At 42.3% G+C, this 18277-nt stretch overlaps 1 protein-coding gene across 1 annotated transcript in view; it reads right to left on the bottom strand.

Annotated features, from left to right (window-relative positions):
- Positions 1-18277, bottom strand: part of SLC17A8 (solute carrier family 17 (vesicular glutamate transporter), member 8) — a 76896-nt gene that overhangs the window by 8794 nt on the left and 49825 nt on the right. Inside the window, exons 6-9 of the mRNA XM_006888519.1 lie at positions 13255-13341; positions 12352-12491; positions 10147-10279; positions 4408-4518 (exon numbers count right to left, since the gene is read on the bottom strand). Of these exons, the coding sequence (XP_006888581.1) occupies positions 4408-4518; positions 10147-10279; positions 12352-12491; positions 13255-13341 (471 nt within the window). The remainder of the gene's footprint in view (positions 1-4407; positions 4519-10146; positions 10280-12351; positions 12492-13254; positions 13342-18277) is intronic.

Here is an 18277-nt window from a genome sequence, read left to right as displayed (position 1 = left end):
CAAAAAAACGAAGCATCTTTGTAATAAACAGACTAAACAGACCTTTTCTCTTTCAGATCAAAGTTCCAGATAGTCTGAATATAAAACAGTTTCAAGATTAATGAATCTTACTGCTGATTGGAATGAGATAAACACTTTATTAGAAAAGAACCCAGAGATAAGAAGCAATTAATGTGATTGCCGAGTATTACGCTTTGCTGCAAAGCCGAAGCTTATGCATTCAGTTAGGGGGGAAAATATGCAAAACACTGTCAGGTTTCCAGCTCCACACGCGCAGTGGTGCTCAGCAAGAGAATCATTAAAAAAACGAGGTGTTCTGGTTAGATTGATGCAGCAGATGAAAAGAAAGGAGAGGGGGAAAGAAGGAAGAGAGGGAGGAAAAAAGAAAGCCACCCATAAGCTTGGAGTCTACCTTCTTGTCACAGGACATTCCCAAAACAGGAATCGCCTGCGCTTTGCATCTTTCAAATCATGTCTGCCTTGACTCCTTTGCCAATAGTCAGCTTCAGAATTGAACCCAGAAGTCTTCCTTAGCATCCCTACTCATATCCCCTAAGTTGTCAAACAGCAAATCCTGAGAGACTATTACCTACCAAGGCTCCTAGTCCCTATTACAGCACTGTTGGGTCAGACAAACTTCCATTCAAGTCTCAGCCACCTGTGGTGTGCCTTTGAGCAAGGTGAGTCACCAAGTTAAGTTTCATCAATGATCAAATGGACATAACAAAACCCATCTTGGAAAATAAATATATATTATTGACGTCGAGTCTGAACCCACTCATAGCTGATTTTTCATTGCATTTCCAAGGCTCCAAATTACACAGGAGATTGCCTACCTTTCTCCCTCAAAGCTGCCAGTGGATTTGATCTGCCAGAAAGAGACAGCCCTTTAGATTAGCAGCATGATCCCCTGTAGTAAGGAGCCCTGGAAGTGTAAGGGTTAAGTGTTTGCCTACTAATTAGAAGGTTGATGTTTCAACCCCACTAGTAACTCCTTCGGAGATAAGACCTGATGGTCTGCGCTCATAAGGATTCCAAGGCAAGTGCATTGCCATTTAGTCAATTCCATCTCTTAGTGATCCTACTGGACAGAGCCAAACTGTCTTACAAGGTTTCTGAACCTGTAAGCTGTAGAGAAGCAGACTATCATGTCTTTCTTCCTAAGAACAGCCAATGGTTCCAACCATCCACCTTTCTTTAACCAATGCACCACAAGAGTTTCCAGGTGAAAAGTCATAGTCAAGGAAACTCCATAATCAGTTCTGCATCTATAGACCCTGTTGGGGTGCAGTGACTCAGAATCCATTCCACAGAACACAGCAATTGGACTGACACATGCTAGAGATGTTGGTCCCAGGGTTTTAATCACTGTCCACAGGGAGTGCTAGATAGGTCCCCATGAGGACAAGGAGCTATGGGGGTTAGAGGGGATTGTGTTTGACAAGTGTCTAATACAGTTGTTGTTGTTGTTGTTACTGTCAGGTGTCATTGAGTCGACTATAACTCATAGCAATGATGTAAACGACAGATCTGAACCTTGCCCTGTCCAGTACCGTCCTCACCATCTCTGAGATCCTTAAGCTCATGGTTAAGTTCACGGTGTCGATCCTTCTCCTTGAGAGTCTTCCTCTATTTCTCTCACCTACCACCTTTCCTGGCATGACAATTTTTTTCCAATGACTAGCCCCTGCTGACAACAAGCCCCAAATATGTGAGACCAAGTTTCACCCCCCTTGCCTCCAGGCAGCACCCTGCTTTGTACTCCTGCCAAGACAGCTGCCAGTGCTAAATCAGTGACAGTTCTGTGACTTGGGCTCCCAGGCCTCTCTCCTTCTCATTGTACAGTCTTAATTGACAATCTGGGGGGAAGGAAACAATACGAACCTAAGCACTTTGATATCTCAGGGCACAGGATATGAATCCTTTTTTTTTTCCATTATAGAGTTTTCCGAGAAGATATCCCTTACCCTCTTTCTGGCAATAAGCCACAATTGCTCTATCCCTGCTACTCTGGGAGTGAGTAGCATCCACATCACTGGAGGGTTTCATAAAAATGTACCCTGATGAATCACAATCTGCGTTTTCGAATGTCCTGGGGTGGTCTGTTACTCCTTATGTGGTGCAGTTGAATGGCAAAGCACTTGACTGTTAGCTGAAGGGCTGGCAGTTCAAGTTCACCCAGGGGCACCTCAGATCACAGGCCTAGTGACCTATTTCCCTACAGAACAGATCTATTCTCCACACCTGGGTTCAGCAAGCATCACAATCGAATCAGTGACACCCACCAACAACACAGTGATTGGATTGTGCATTAATGTTTGAGAATTACAAAGCTAAAAAGCAACAAAGCAATCATAGTAAATATTTGTGGGTTGTGGTGCACTTGACGTTCAGCTAAATGCTTCAAATGCTCAGCTGCTCCAGAACCTAACCTCTGTGAGGGCGGAATCTTTGATTTACTAAACCACAGTTTCCACATCTAGATTGAGAGAAGTAACTGAAGCCCCATGGCACTGTTGGGAGGCTGAGCTGAATGGCATAGGGCATAGAATCATTGTGGTGTCCTCAGCACCAAGAACAGTGCCTGGCACGTAAGTAATGTGGGGGAACGTATGCCCTGTGTCATTCAGCTCAGCCTCCCAACAGTTCTATGGGGCTTCAGTTACTCCTCTCAATCTAGATGTGGAAACTGTGGTTTAGTAAATGATTTCCTTTAATTAGCAGATACCAAGTCTGTGGACCTCCAAACACAAGTTCTTAGATGTAAGTTACTTTTTATAACTCACTATTGCTAGCTGGCTCTGACTGGCAGCAACCCCAAAGCCCTGCCTGATCCCGTGCCATCATCAAAAACCCCTGCCCATCATTGCAGTCATTGTGTCAATCTGTCTCATCAAAGGCCTTCCTTTCCAAGAGTGAAGTCTTTTTCCAGACATATTCCTTTTGGTCCATGTAAATATCAAGTCAACTTATTGTTGTGATACTTAACCACTGTTGAACAGTATGGACCATAGTTTTTACTCTGTCTGATCTTTAAGGCATCCTGAGATAGTGGATAGTGAACAGATTTAGAGGCACTTGTATCCTTCACCATCACATGTGACTGTAGGTAAAGGACTTGAGAGGAGCAAACATTATGCATTTAACTACTGGCCTAAGAGTTGGTGATTCAAGCACAGCCAACAGCATGCAGAAGAGAATCCTGGCGAACTGCTTCCTGGACTGTAAGATTACAGCCAAGAAAACTCTGTGGAGAAGTGCTCCTCTGTAGCGCATGGATTCAGATTGGTATGAAATGGAGCAGACTTGACAAAAAGAGAGGGGTGGGGTGTGTGTGTGTGTGTGTGTGTGTGTGTGTGTGTGTGTGTGTGTGTAATTATAAAAGCATCTTTTTTTTTCAAGAGTACATGTCCTCAGCAGTCTAATGCAAGTAATGTCAAAACTTGCTAGATAATACTTTCAGCAGATGTTGCATAAGATGTTTCACATGGCAATTGTCTCACAGTAGGTGTTGCTGTTATTGTTGGGTGCCATCAAGTCAATGATGATTCATAGTGACCATATGGACAACAGGTCTGAACCTTGTGCTATCCTATTCCATCTTCGCCATCCCTGAGATGCTCCATTGTTACTGCGTCAATCCTGCTCCTGGAGTGTCTTCTTCTCTTTCTCTGACCTTCTACTTTTCCCAGCGTGATGTCTTTTTCCAAGCACTAATCCCTCCTAACAACATGCTCAAAGTGTGCGAGACACCGTTTCACCATCCTTGCCTCTAAGGAATATCCTGGTTGTACCTGTTCTGAGATGGATTTGTTTGTTCACGGATATTCCATAGTCTTCTCCAACATCACAATTCAAAGGCATTGATCCTTCTGTCACCCTTATTCATTGTTCAACTTTCATATGCATAGGAAGTAACTGAAAAGACCATGGCTCAGATCACGTGCATCTTAGTCATTAGATTTAGGTGGTTTAAAACCTTGGCTAGTTGTTGCTTTTGTTGTTATGTGCCGTCGAGTCGCCTGCAACTCATAGCGTCCTTATGTACAACAGCCCTAAATCCTGCTCTCTACCTTATTTTCTCTGACCCTCTTGGCTAGTAGAAAATGAAAATTTAAAAGGCCATAAAAGAGTCTCAGTGAGGAAAAGTAAGCTGGTGGTTAGCTCCTAAGGAGCCACTTCACCGAATACATACTCAGATATCTTATGCTCATATCCTTGAGAGAGTCACCTATACTAGTATATTTCCATTATAACAAAAATAAGGACCATTCCGGCTTGACTGGACACCTAAGCTCATCCCTTTGCAATGGCATGGTCATCACGGTAAATAAAATTCTTTAGAGGTGGCCCAGATTCTTGGGAATAACCAGGCTTCTGCCCTTCCTTTCTCCCAAGATTTTTTACCTGAAATAGCAAAGCCACTGAATCCCACAGCAAGTACCAGAAAGGAGATGGCCACCCCTTTGGTGTGGGAGAAGCCAACCACCAGAAGTAAGGTCGCCTCCATGCCAAAGCCTGCAGATGAAACAGAGGGGAGACACAGTTATTTCCATGACAATCAACCCAAGTTCACAGATCTCTCAAGTCAGAATTTGTTTCTTTTTCTTTTAATAGATCTTAGTTTTAAAATACACATTCTGGCACAGTGCTTAAAATATTACCCAAGTGTTCAGGACTCTGTGACTCTGTTAATAAGAGCTGAGTGTCCCATGAACCTTCTACCTTTCTCTTGGTTCATCTCAAGCACCAGATGGTTCCATGGGGTTCAGTGATGCTTCTGGGGTGAAAGAAGTTGGCCATCAGTCACTTCATTGGTGGTTCCTCCTGGTTTGGTTTGTCAATGGTTTATTTAGTTTGTGGGCTGAGAGGGTAGCTTAATCAATATTTTTACTTGAATCTAGTTGATCAAAATGTGTTCTTTCTCTCCTACAACTACAAATAAAAAATTGCACACATAAAAAAAAATGTGTTCTTTCTCTATTCAACTTTGTATTTTGTAGTTTGAGTGAAAGTTAGAAAACAAAAGAATTTTTCATTTGGCCATGCATACACGTTTGGTTCCTTAACATTTTTTTTAAATACCCCCAAGGACATTGCATTTCCCCCCGACACACATAATTTTTAAATATTAAAATTCTCCTGCAGCTGGTTGAGAAATCCTGGGTAGTGCCAACAGTTAACATGTGGGGCCACTAACCGAAATGCTTGGAGAGAATCCACTCAGAGACATCTCAGAAGAAAGGCCTGGCCATCTGCTTCTGAAAAATTTTAAACCTCCCCGAGCAGAGTTCTGCTCTGACCCACATGAGGTCACTGTGAGTCAGCACTGCCTCTCTGGCAACCGGTGTGGATATACTGCAATAGTTATCCTTTAACCAGGGAATTTTGGTGGCTTAGGTCTTTGCATTACTTGCTATGCATCAGAGAGTTGGGCAATGACTAAGGATGACAGAAGAAAAAGCATGCGTTTGAGCGCTGTGGTTCTGGAGAGGAGTATTGAACATACTATGGACTGCCAAGATAACAAACAGGTCTGCCCTAGAGAGGGTGAAATCAAGTTTCTCCTTGGAGGCTAGGATTTTTAAGCTCTGTTTTACTTACACTGGGTATGTTGCTAGGAGTGACCAGTCCTTGGAAAAGGGCATCAGGCTTGGAAGGGTGGAGGCACAGTGTAGGAGAGGAAAACCCCAGATGAGATGGTTTGGTATGATCACTGGGGTAACTGGAGCAAGTGTGTCAGAGACAGTGAGATTGGTTCAGGATAGGGCAGGGTTCATAGCCATTGTGCAAAGGGTCACTATAGCTCATAAACAACTCTATGGCATGTAACAGCAACAACAAGTTGTAAGGAACTGCACTCTGGACCCTTTGAATGGTACATGGTTCAAACCCACCAGCTACTTACTCCACGGGACTCAATGGTACATAACAACATCCTTTGACTATCTCCATAGTCTCACATATAAACATACAATGACAGTACTCTATTATTAATTGTCAAAAGTTACCACAGAGCTGGAGTGGATATTTGAAGCAGCATCTCACTGCTTGCGAAGTGTCAGGGAGAACTCTTTCCTCTGAAGAATCTACCAAGCTCTCAGGACACTCTATAAAATCCAGAAAACATTTGCATTGAAAACACAGCAGAACAATGGTACTCTCTGTTGCTTTCCTTTGTAAAAAGTGAGTCTAATAAAATGAAAAAAAGGATAAGGAAGTTATGAAGCAGTTAGTTCACTCCAAAAAAATGGTAAGTACAACCGCCAGCAAACAGAAAGATGGCACAACGGCCCTTTGTTTCAGGCAGTGGGAGGACAGTCTGCTGGTACCAGACAGCTCTCATGATTGTCCTACAGTTATGTCACAGACAACCTGATTAAAGCAAACCTTTGCACCTCTATTCTCTCCTCCTAAACAAACAATGCAAAACTCAGCTGCTGCCACCAGCATCCTCTAAAATAATCCTCTATCCAGACTTTAAACGGCATCAACTACAGAGTGAAAGGAGCTTCGGTTCAGATTCTATTCAAAATCATATGTTACATAACTTTAGGTGGAGGAAGGAGGCACCAGTCCTTAAAAAAAGACATCATGCTTGGAAAAGTGGAAGGTCAATGGACTAGAGGAAGCATCTTCATTGACAATGGCATCATTGATGAGAATGGTGCAGGGTAGGGCAAAGCTCAGTTCCGATGTTCACAGGATGCATATGGGTCATAGCCCCGCTAAGATCAAAATTAAAGAGAAATACATAAGCTGGAGCTTCAGAATCCTTGCCTCCAAGGAGCAAATTGGTTTCACCCTCTCTAGGACAGACTTCATTTGTTCTCTTGGCAGTCAATGGTATGTTCAATACTCTTCTCCAGCACCACAACTCAAAGGCATTGATTCTTCTTCTGGCATTTTTAGCCATTGTCCAGCTCTCTGATGCATAGCAAGTAATTGCAAAGATAATGAATGTCCTGGGCCAGGTGCACCTTAGTCTCTAGATGGACATCATTGCTCTTTAGCACTCTGAAGTGGTCCCTGGCAGCAGATTTACCTACTGCAACTTGTCTTTTGATTTTCTGACTGTTGGTGTCAAGAGTGTTGTATCGACCTTGTTCCACCAGCTGTAATAAGCCTATTTGGGAATGTGTGATGTTAATAGGAGAGAGAAGACACAGGGAAGAGTGGTCTGTGAGAATTTTTTCTATGAACCTAACTCTGACCTAAAAGAAATAAATCTGTGAAAAATTAAGTCTCTAAAAAGAGAGGATGAGGGATAAAACAAAAAAGATAATAAAGTATCATATCAATTGCTTTTGAATAGAATCTGACTCATGAGTTTTAGAGTGTAACTGTGCTCTTACGTGTTTGCAATGGCTGCAATTTCTTGGAAACGCACTGTCAAATCTTTCTTCTGAGACACCTCTGGGTACATTTAAACCAACAACCTTTTGGTTACTAACCCAGAACTTCACTATTTGTACGACCTAGGCAAATAATTCGAGAAGCTGGACTATATTAGAGATATAAAATGTGGCATCAGAATCAGAGGAAGACATCAATGCTTGTTATGCAAATAATACAATCTTGCTTGCAAAAAGTGAAGAAGACTTGGAACACTTGCCGCAGAAGATCAAGGATGACAGCCTTAGATATGGATTACATCCCAATCTCAAGAAAACAAATCCACACCACTGGGCCTTCACTTTCTTCATCATGATAGATGGAGACAAGATTGGAGTTGACAATGATCTCATCTTGCTTGGTCCTACAATCAGCATCCATGGTACCAGCAGTCAGGAAATCAAAAGCCATGTTGCACTGGGAAAACCTGCTGTCAAGAACTTCTCCAAAGTGCTGAAGACCAATGATATTGGTCTAATGACTAAGTTTCACCTGATACAAACCATAATCCTTTCAACTTTGGTATGCATCTAAAAGTTAGACAGTGAATAATGATGACTTTGAGTTGTGGTGTTAAAAAAAGAGCACAGAATATCCCACAGATGCCAAAAGAACAAATAAGTCTCTGAGAAAGGGCAAGCCGGTGCGCCTCGGAGGCAAAAATGATGAAGCTTCATACTTTGGGCATAGTGTTATGAGGGTTAGTCCTTGGAAAAGGGCATAATGCTTGGAAAGGTGGAGGGTCAGCCTAAGAGAGGAAAACCCACAAAAAGACTGACACAGTGACTGTTACAATGGGCTCAAATGTATCAGAAATTATGAGGATGGTACAGGCCAAGGCATGGAGGTTTTATAAGTCCTAGTCAACTCAATGGCACCTAACAACAAGAACAAGAGGTTCTCCTTGGGGAAAAGTTTGGGATTCCTGACGACAAATTTCTCCTTCTGCTGGGAAATCATCTCATTTCTCTTCTATCTTTGCAAAACGAAGACACACTCACTTAATCATGCAGTATAGAGGATGACTGTGTGTGTGTGTGTGTGTGTGTGTGTGTGTGTGTGTGTGTACACGTACCAGGTTGTTGTTGTTGTTATGTGCCATCAAGTCGCTTGCTACTCATAGTGTGACCCTATGTACAAGAGCTCTAAATGCCGTTCTATTCTGTGCCAACCTAGCCATCTCAAACGCATTCATTCCTACCACTCCAGTCACAGAATCCATCTCATCGAAGGTCTTCCTCTCCTTCGCCGCCCCTCCACTCTGCCAAACATGATGTCCCTCTCCAAGGACCAGCCCCTCCTTGCAACATGCACAAAGTATGTCAGATGAAGCTTCAGAATCCTTGACTCCAAGAAGCATTCCAGCTTCACCTTCTCCAGGAGAAACCTGTTTGTTCTCCTAGCAGTCCATGATATATTCAATACTCTTCTCCAGCACCACAGCTCAAAGACATCAATTATCTTTCTATCAACCCTATTCACTATCCAACTCCCTGATACATAGCACGTAATTGTGAAGACTATAGCCCAGATCAGACACACCTTAGTCTCCAGCCTGATGTCATTGCTCTTCAGTACTCTTGAGAGGTCCCTCACAGCTGACTTTACCAATGCAATTCGTCTTTTGATTTCCTGGCTACTGTTACCAAGAGTGTTGATTGTGGAGCCAAGTAAACTAAAATTGTTAACTATCTCAATCTCTTCACCATCCATACTGATGCTGCCAATTGGTCTTAGTGGTGAGAATCTTTGTTTTCTTGATGTTGAGCTTCAATCCACATAGGAGGCTGCAGTCCTTGACCTTCTGCAGCAAGCGCTTCAGGTCCTCCTCAGTTTCAGCAAGCAGGGTTGTGTCATCGGCACAACACAGATTGTTGATAGACCTTCCACCAATCCTGATGCCACAATTCTCCTCATAGAGCCCAGCCTCCCGGATAATCTGTTCTGCATACAGGTTGAAAAGGTATGGAGACAGGACATATTCCTGGCATACACCCTTCCCAATTTTGAACCATGCAATGTTTCCTTGCTCTGTTCTGACAACTGCCTCTTGGTTCGTGTATAGGTTCATTAGCACAATCAAATGTTCTGGGATTCCCATTCTTCTCAGAGTCAGCCACAGCTTGTTGTGATCCACATATATTGAGAGAGGAAAAGAGTATTCAGAGAGAATAGTTTTTTTATGATTCTTATTAATACCTATGTATCTACAGAAAAGAAGGAAGAAGATGGGAAATAAACTACTTAAGCAAAGAATAAGTGTAGAGACACTAAACAATAAACTGGAGATGCTGGTGGTGCAGTGTTGGACTTGCTAACTGAAATATTGGCAGTGTGAACCCACCAGCTGCTCAGGAGGAGAAAGATGGGCAGTCTTCTCCCCTGAAGACAGGCAGCCTCACAGACCCAGAGTGGGGGTGCTGTGGTCTGACTTGACTCTATCGCAGTGGATAGGGGTTGGTTCCGTTTTAGTAACTGGAAGCCATTTGACTTTGGTTTGAGAATAGCTGGAGAACATTTCTAGATGTGCACTCCTTCATCTGCCATCAACTAAATTTCCACAACTCAGATTGTCGAAGTACAGGCTGGGTGACATGTGCCAGGGGTGTGATAGACTCTCCCAGGGTTGCTGGGCAGTGGAGTTAGAGACCTTCAAGGTCTGTTTGGATGGCTACAATGACCTGCAGTGGGCTCTGCAGTTCCATTTCCTCCTATTTCATAAGAGTTTACTCCACCTCTGAAAGTCAGTACCTCCACAGTTCATGATTTTCCTGACAGCTGTTGTGGTCAAGATTTTTCGACTTCTTAAATAGTCGGCCAATTGTCCTCCAATGGGCACGATGATCGTCATCACCATGTGTGGGACAGCTGACAAGAGACCCACCTGGAATGCAAAGAAAAAGATACAATGGCTTGTTTTGAAGCTGCTTCAGAGACATGTGCTTCCCTCCTCCTCCTCCTCCTCACAGCCTCCACCACCAAAGCCAAGTTATCTAGGCACACAGGGAGCCCTAATGACCTAATGAGTAAAGGCCGTTCAAATACCCTAAATGCTCTGCAGGAAAAAGATGAGCAGTCTCTTCCCGTGTGATTTACAACTCCAGAAAAGCTGCTGGAGGACCAGCTATGAGTTGCTTCTGGCAGAAAGGCAAAGAGTTTGAGTATCTGTTTGAATTACACAGGATCCAAGTAGCTCTGAATTTCCTAATCATTTCTCAAAATAAACTTATACATAGATTTGAGTATATCTACCTTTCTCCTTTCTGGGGGACGCAAACTTTTCGAGCTCAACTGCTGAGAGAAACGTTAGCAGTTTGAGTCCATGAGTAGCATCATGGAAGAAAGGGCTGGCAATCTGATTGCATCAGTATTACAGCCAAGAACACTGCCACGGAGCTCAGTTCCACTCTGTGAAACAAGGGGCTGCCATGTGTGGAAGCTGTATTCATCTCCTCCACCAGATTGGAAGCTCCTTGACACACAGATTATTTTTATTCACTTCTGAAGAATTGCCAAGGGGCCTCAGCACCAGCAGCATAAAATCAGACACATAGTAGGCAGGTAAAGTATTTGGCACAAAGTGAGTGGCTCATCGAAGACAGATACTATTATTTCACTCCTCTCACCCTTCCGTGGTTACTTCTGACAGTACCTGCAGCTGTGTCTCATACTTCTACGAGGCTGCCATCTTTTCCCTTGTAGGAAGAAGCCAGTTCTTCCATAGTGATTGTGTTTAAACATCTACATCCTTCCTGCCTGAAACACTATGTGCCACCAATAGCTATGATTCAGGTTTGGGAACACAGAGAGAGGTTCTCTCTAAAACATATCAAGCAGTGGTGGTTATCAGTTGCTGTAACTGTCACTGGGGCGCAGGGCTGTGGGGTGAGTAGTTTGCAAAACGAGCACATAGATGTTCACCATCACTTACCAAGTAGTTAATGAGAAGCGCGGGAAGCATCTACATCCTCAAATCTTTTTATCCTTACCTGCTATGCTATGCTTGACTTAGCTCAAAAACAAAGTCCTTTGAGTTTGGATAGAATATAAATCTTTAAAAGCCGCTTAGGACAGCTCTGATCCTTGTGTGTGTGTGTGTGTGTTGACTTAGCTCAAAAACAAAGTCCTTTGAGTTTGGATAGAATATAAATCTTTAAAAGCCGCTTAGGACAGCTCTGATCCTCACTAAGATGCTGTTAAACAGCTATGTATATGATATACAGAATTTATAATGTGACTGTTCTCTGGGGTTTTAGGTATCACCATCCTGTTATGAATGATGATCAGCCAATAAGGTGCTTAATCATGAAGCCAAGGTGTTCTCAGCAGAATGAAGAGATTTAGAGTTTAAGAACACTTGCAGTGCCTATGTGTTTACCTTACTTATTGCAAATCCAAAGACCTCCTCGAAATAAGCAGGCTGGCTTATTAGCAGTAAATAGAAGGTCCAGCTTCTGCAGAAATTTGCCACAATGATTGCATAAACAGGCAGGGATGTGAAAAATCTTTTCCATGGGGTATTAAATTTCTAGGGAGAAAGAAAAAGTACTGTGAGATCCTCAGTGGAGATATTGGCATCATCTTTTTTAAAAAATAATTTTAATGAATTTTTACAGAGAATTTGGATTTCCATTCATTCATTGCTGCACTTCTCTACCCACCCAGCCCTCTCCCCCCGCCCCCCCAGTTTGCTCCTCTCTTTCAAAAGTAAAAGAAAGACTCCCTCCCTGGTACACAATCCCCCCACACCCCTCCCACCGCCCCAAGTACATTCCACTATGCAACCTTAATTGTGGACTCTTGTGATAACCATAATAGCCTATCATACATCGCTTTTAAATTATTCTCTCCCTCATCTGTTTCAGTGCAGTATACACAATTTATCCAACAAAACAGCATGATCACTGAGGAGCACTCTTTAAAAAAGAACAAATCTTTTTGTCCACTTATACTCACACTTAAACTGACTATATGTGTCCCTTCTCCAATGCTTGTTTCTATATATGTTCTCTCCTCGTTGGATATTGTTGGATGAGCTGCCGGACACTCATAGGCCTGCAACAGCCAAAACATGTACCAAATAATCCCAAACATACCTGCAGTAAAAAAAACAAAAGGCTGAATGATATGGTCTTACTGTGCTCCATATCGCAATTTTTAAAAAAAAGTATTCACAAGTGACATTATGTTCAGCTAGGAGAAAATGTGCTGATTTTTCTTCTTGTTGTTGCTAACTTCTTGTTTTTTAAGAAATAGTGTTGCTGGAGAGACTGGAAAGCATTATGCTGAGTGAACTAACTCAGTCTCATAAAGACAAATAGTGCACAAGACCATTATTGTAAAAATAGAAGGATAACTAGTGGAATGAATACACAAATCCAAAAGGGAAAGGGGAGGGAGTGGGGGCTCAACATGGGGAAAGAGGGAAATCATAGGGTCACAGAATTTGGTGAGCAGAGAGAAGGGGTTGAAGAAACTGAACAGATCCAACGGGGACCTGAAAGGACAAGATGATAGTGGGCAGAGATCAATGGTGATTAATTTTATAAAACACAATATGCAGGCATGACTGTATGAAGCACAATATGAGTCAAGAGATGTATGAAACACGTGCATATAAATGAAGAAAAATGTATACAAATTTTTATGTAAACCAATATAAGATTTAAAAGAGAATGTTACACTCGTTACAAAAAGCCAACTTTAATATAAACATTACATGAATTATAGATAGATAACTATTCCATTTTTATGGTAAACTTTTCTATTGTCATATAGCAAAGTCTTAGCCAAGGCCATGATACAGGATAATCCCATCTCTATGAGTCTCCTGTGTGAACTCTAAGTCACATCACTCACCATAAATATAAAAGACTGAGGACCATCCAATGTACTGCACAAGCACACCAGCCAAGGGCATGGCGACCACCGCCCCCGCGTAGGAACCTGGAAATGAAAAAAGAGGGAAGGAAGCTCGCTCGACACCAGGCAGACCATGTCAACCCACATAACGTCCATGTGGTTGCGGTTGCTCTATGTTGTCAAGTTGGAACCAACACATACATAGCTGACTGGCCCTCTAGCATGTTTTCAGAGACTGTAAATCACACAAGAGGAGGCTGTCCAAAGAGCACTTGGTGGATTTGAACCACCTGCCTTTGGCTTGGCAGTGCAACTCCTTTTTTTTTTTCTATATTTTATTAATTTTCATAAACATTTACAGAGATTTTGGGTTTCCATTCATTCCTTGTTGCACTATTCTCTCTACCCTCCTCCCAGTTTGTTCTTGTCCAAATGCCACAGTGCTTGTCAAAGCCAGTTCTGATTAATCTTCTTTGTCAGTGTGTCCTTTGCCATTCCCTATCACTCCTCCCTGAGAGAGACTTCACCCTGAGTCATAAGGAAAAGGGGATGGCGTATTCTCTTAGCTACTTCCTGCTGAAAAGGGATGCTGTGGGTTTCAGGGTGAAGATCTTCTCTCACTACTCTAAAGGGCCCCTTTGGCAGTAGGAAACACATAGACTATTATGGAGATTGATTTTGGGATTTAGAAGCACTCTTATTGATTGTGCTTGGCCGTACATGTTCATATCCTTGAAGATGTATCATGGGGGTGTTGCAACCTAGAAGGCTCAAATTTGACTAACAAGTTATAAGTACATGAGTCCAAAAATTATGGAAAAATAAAGAAAAGATTCTTTCATTGTTTTACAAACCCTCCCCCAGGTCCCCTCCACCATGTAGCCCTCGCTCTAGTCTCCTGTGATGACAGAAATACCTAGTTATATATCTCTTTTAAACAGTTTTCTCCCTCCTCTGTTTCAGTGCAGTATACATTATTGAACCCATCTTACTCAGTCTCTCCCCAACAGTGGCATCATGTAACATTTGTCCTTTTGTGACTGGGATATTTCGACAGTGCAACTCCTTACCACTAGACCACTAGAGCTCCCCTAGGTTCATGTACCAAAAAGGTAAAGGGCATTTGCACAGAGCAAAAGTCAGACCATCTCTGTGTTGAAGGACAGGAATATCCCAGCATGTCTTAAAACAGGGTTTCCTATTTTAAGAAAGTCACCAGGAAGTTCTAGATGTCAATCAGGGAGTTCTGGTGGCATAGTACTTAGTGTGTTATACTGTTAACCCAAAGGTGGGAAGTTTGAATCTACCAGTCCCTCTTTGGGAGAAAAATGGTGGCTTCCTCTCAGTGACATGCATAGCCTTGGAAGTCAGAATTTGTGAGAAGCAGTAAAACTGTGTATGAAGATGTTTTGTAAGGTGGTTTTAGGTACCATGCAGGTACCAGGCGATGACTGCTGAGGAACCACAACTTGGAACTGGATGAGATAATGAATTAGAAGACAAGTCAGCCAGACAGAATATTAGATGCTGAAAATATCAAGAGAAAAAAAAATGTAAACTCTGCTTTTCAGAGTTCACAGGTCAAATGATGTCTTGGCTTGAACAGTTTCCTCCAAAAATATGTGTTCGAATCTCAACCCCTATTCCTCTGGATGTAATCCCTTTGGATACAGAAACTTTTTTTTTCATTGCTATTTTAGTGGCACTGTATTGGTACAGGTTAGCTCCCAAACCTCATAGCTACTAAGTTATAAAAAGAGCAGATTAGACTCAAAAGTGCTGGGGTGGGAAAAAAATGGAAAAAGAGCCATGTAATCGTTACTTATAATCAATAATCACTTGATCAATCAGCAAGCGAAGAATCAACAGCCAAATTTCGTATTTGGATTTTCAGACTTGAGAATGGTGAGAAAATAAATTTCTGTTTTTCAAAGTCTCCCCCGTGTGATGTGTGTGATGTGTGTGCTACAGCAACACTAAGAAACAAAGAGAGGGGGCGTATCACCCAAATTTAAATGAGGCCATTGAACTCTTAAAGAATCATGAGATTGAGATAGAGATAGAGACAGAGACAAAGACAGAGATAGATAGAGATAGAGACAGAGATAGAGATGACGATTTAAAAAAAAACAACAATTCTGTTCTTGTATGACAGCAAAGGCTACTTTATCTAGCTCCTGAATAGTGTATTTTTAAGTTTATTTCTATTTGATCTCACAAATACTTACCTGTGTGTGAATGGTTATCTTGTCTAGACAAGATAACAAGGCCTGTGTGGCAGTGGCCTGGCCTCCACTATCTGCTGTAACCTCATGATAGCAGGTAGAGGAGCAGGGGCCCTGTGAACTACCAGTAAATATTAATTGAATTTAAGTGCTGCTATCGGAAATTCTCCCCATGGCATAAGTGAAAAACATTTTCTATGCTTCATAAATGTGCAGTGGAGAGAAATCCCTTATCCCAGAATCCCAGGCAGAGGGAGCTCATTCTTTGAAGGTAGGCCTGCCCTTCTGTAAAAGGCCCATCAGGACCTGGAATCTGATCCTCCTGGTACCTGAGGAAGTCTCTCAGTTGTCCTAAGCCTCATTTACCTTAGAGAGGAGAGTGACTTACAATATCTATCTCCCATAGCTGTTGTGAGGAGCAAGTGAAATAACGTGTGAAGATGCTTTGTAAGCTGCAAAGTGCTGTGCAACTGACAACTATTACTGTTACAATTATGTACACAACGATGAACTTTTCTCTCCCAATACTTCTAAGTTTCTCCAATCAGTAAGGGAAGCACCCCAGGACATTCAGCACCTCATTTAGAAATAACTGCAGGTCTAACTCGGCTGTAAATATGGAGAAGGTGACAGACACCCTGGGAAGAGCAGAGGAGATGTCTAGTTTAGGTGATGCAAAAGGTTGGCTGGGACAGGTAGGGTTCTGGAATAACCAACAGCCTCTAAGATATACTAGGGGGCTATGGTGGCGTAGTCCATAGAGAGTTATTCTGTTAACCCAAAGTCTCGCCTCTCTGGCAATTTCAATCTATTAATGGCTCTGGAAAAAGAAAAATGGGCAATCTCCTCCTGTACAATTTATAGCCTTGCAAACCAGCTGGAGGATCAGCTCTGAGCTAGTTTCAACTCAACAATGAGAAGGAAGCTGAGAAAGACGTACAAAGTGCTATCCAAACACCAAGTAGCGAGCTCTGGGGGCCCAGTCTTTAAGGAGTTGTGCTACTAAAACAAAGGTCACACCTCGCTGGCAGTTTGAATCCACCAGCAGCTCTGAGGGCAAAGATGGTCAATCTCCTCCTGTGGGATTTACAGCTTTGAAACCTATTGGAGGATCTGCTGTGAGTCAGCTCCAACGTGTTGGCAATGACTTTGATTTTATTTGGTTTTATTTTCTTTATTTTTTTAGCTTTTTTTAGGCATCAAGTACTGCACTAAGTATCCTATACCTGTGGTTTTATTTAATTCTCTTTTTAACCTGATGAGAGTGTTGTTGTTGACAGGTGCCGCGAAGTTGAGTATGACTTATAGCGACCCTATGAACACTAGAACTGAACCCTGTCCTGTCCTGCGCCATCCTCACACTTCCTGACACACAAGAGCCCATTGCACCAGTAACTGTGTCAATCCACCTGGTTGAGGGTCTTCCTCTCCTTCACTGACCCTCCATCCTTCCCAGCATCATGTCCTTCTCCAAGAAATAACCCCTCCGAGCAACATGCTCAAAGTATACGAGGCGAAGTCTCATCATTCTTGCCTCCACCTGTACCCTCTCCAAGACATATCTGTTTTTTTGGCCATCCATGAGATGTTCAGTCCTCTTCTACACCACAGTTAAAAGGCATCAATTCTTTTTCTGTCATCCTTATCCATTGTCCAGCTCTCAGATGCCTAACAAGTGATCCAAAAGACTAAGACCTGAATCAGATGTACCTTAGTCACTAACTGCAGATTTTCCCAGTACAATGTGTCTCCTTATTTCCTGACTGCTGGTACCAACGGTGTTTAATTGTAGATCGAAGCAAGATGAAGCTGTTGAAAGTTTCAGTCTCCTCTCCATCCATTTGACTATGTGGATCATAACAAGCTGTGGCTGACATTGAGAAGAATAGGGGTCCCAGAGCACCTAATTGTGCTCATGTGGGACCTATACCTGGACCATGAGGCTGTTGTGTAAAGAGCAGGGGAACATTGCATGGTTTAAAATTGACCAGGGTGTGTGTTGAGGTTGTATTCTATCTCCATACCTATTTAGTCTGTATCCTGAGCAAATTATTCGAGAAGCTGGACTCTATTAAAAGGAATGTGATATCAGGATTGGAGGGAGACTCACCAATAACCTGCATTATGCAGATGACACAACCTTGCTTACTGAAAGTGAGGAGGACTTGAAGCACTTGCTGCAGAAGATCAAGGAATGCAGCCTTCAGTATGGATTGCATCTCAATGTCAAGGAAAAAAAGGTTCTTACCGTTGGACCAAAAGCAACATTATGATGGAGAAGAGATTGATGAGATAGAAGCCAATATTATATCCATTTTATATGGAATAAAAAGAATTGGGGAGAGTGGATCACCTGAGATCAAGCAGGTGTTAGTGACAAATTTCCTGGAATCCAAGTTCATAGGACTCACAGCCCTTGAACTTAATTATTTACTAATCAAATCCTGTCTCCTTTTAAAGACATCCAGTAATTCCTGACAGTAAAAGCTATTCTTTCATTATGAAAATGACAACTTGGCCTAAACTGCCCTTTTTCCTAGTCATCAAATGTTCCATTCACACTCACAGCCCCTGAGCATGCCTTCAAGATGGACACAGTCTGGATGCCCTGGCTGCATTCAGACTGTCCTTGGAAACAGACTGTATCTTTTTTAAATCTTATTCTATTATAATTCACATAACACAAATAAATCCTTATAACATGAACAATTCAGTGGCATTCAGTACACTCACAATGGTGGTACAAATATCACTCCTACCTGCTGTTGTTATTGTTGTTGTTGTTATGTGCCGTC

The sequence above is a fragment of the Elephantulus edwardii genome, unplaced genomic scaffold (assembly GCF_000299155.1).
Source record: "Elephantulus edwardii isolate Elephantulus edwardi_28Jun2011 unplaced genomic scaffold, EleEdw1.0 scaffold00068, whole genome shotgun sequence".
NCBI classification, from domain to species: domain Eukaryota; kingdom Metazoa; phylum Chordata; class Mammalia; order Macroscelidea; family Macroscelididae; genus Elephantulus; species Elephantulus edwardii.
The sequence above is the reverse complement of the archived record's forward strand: the minus strand, read 5'-3'. Positions and strand labels throughout refer to the sequence as shown.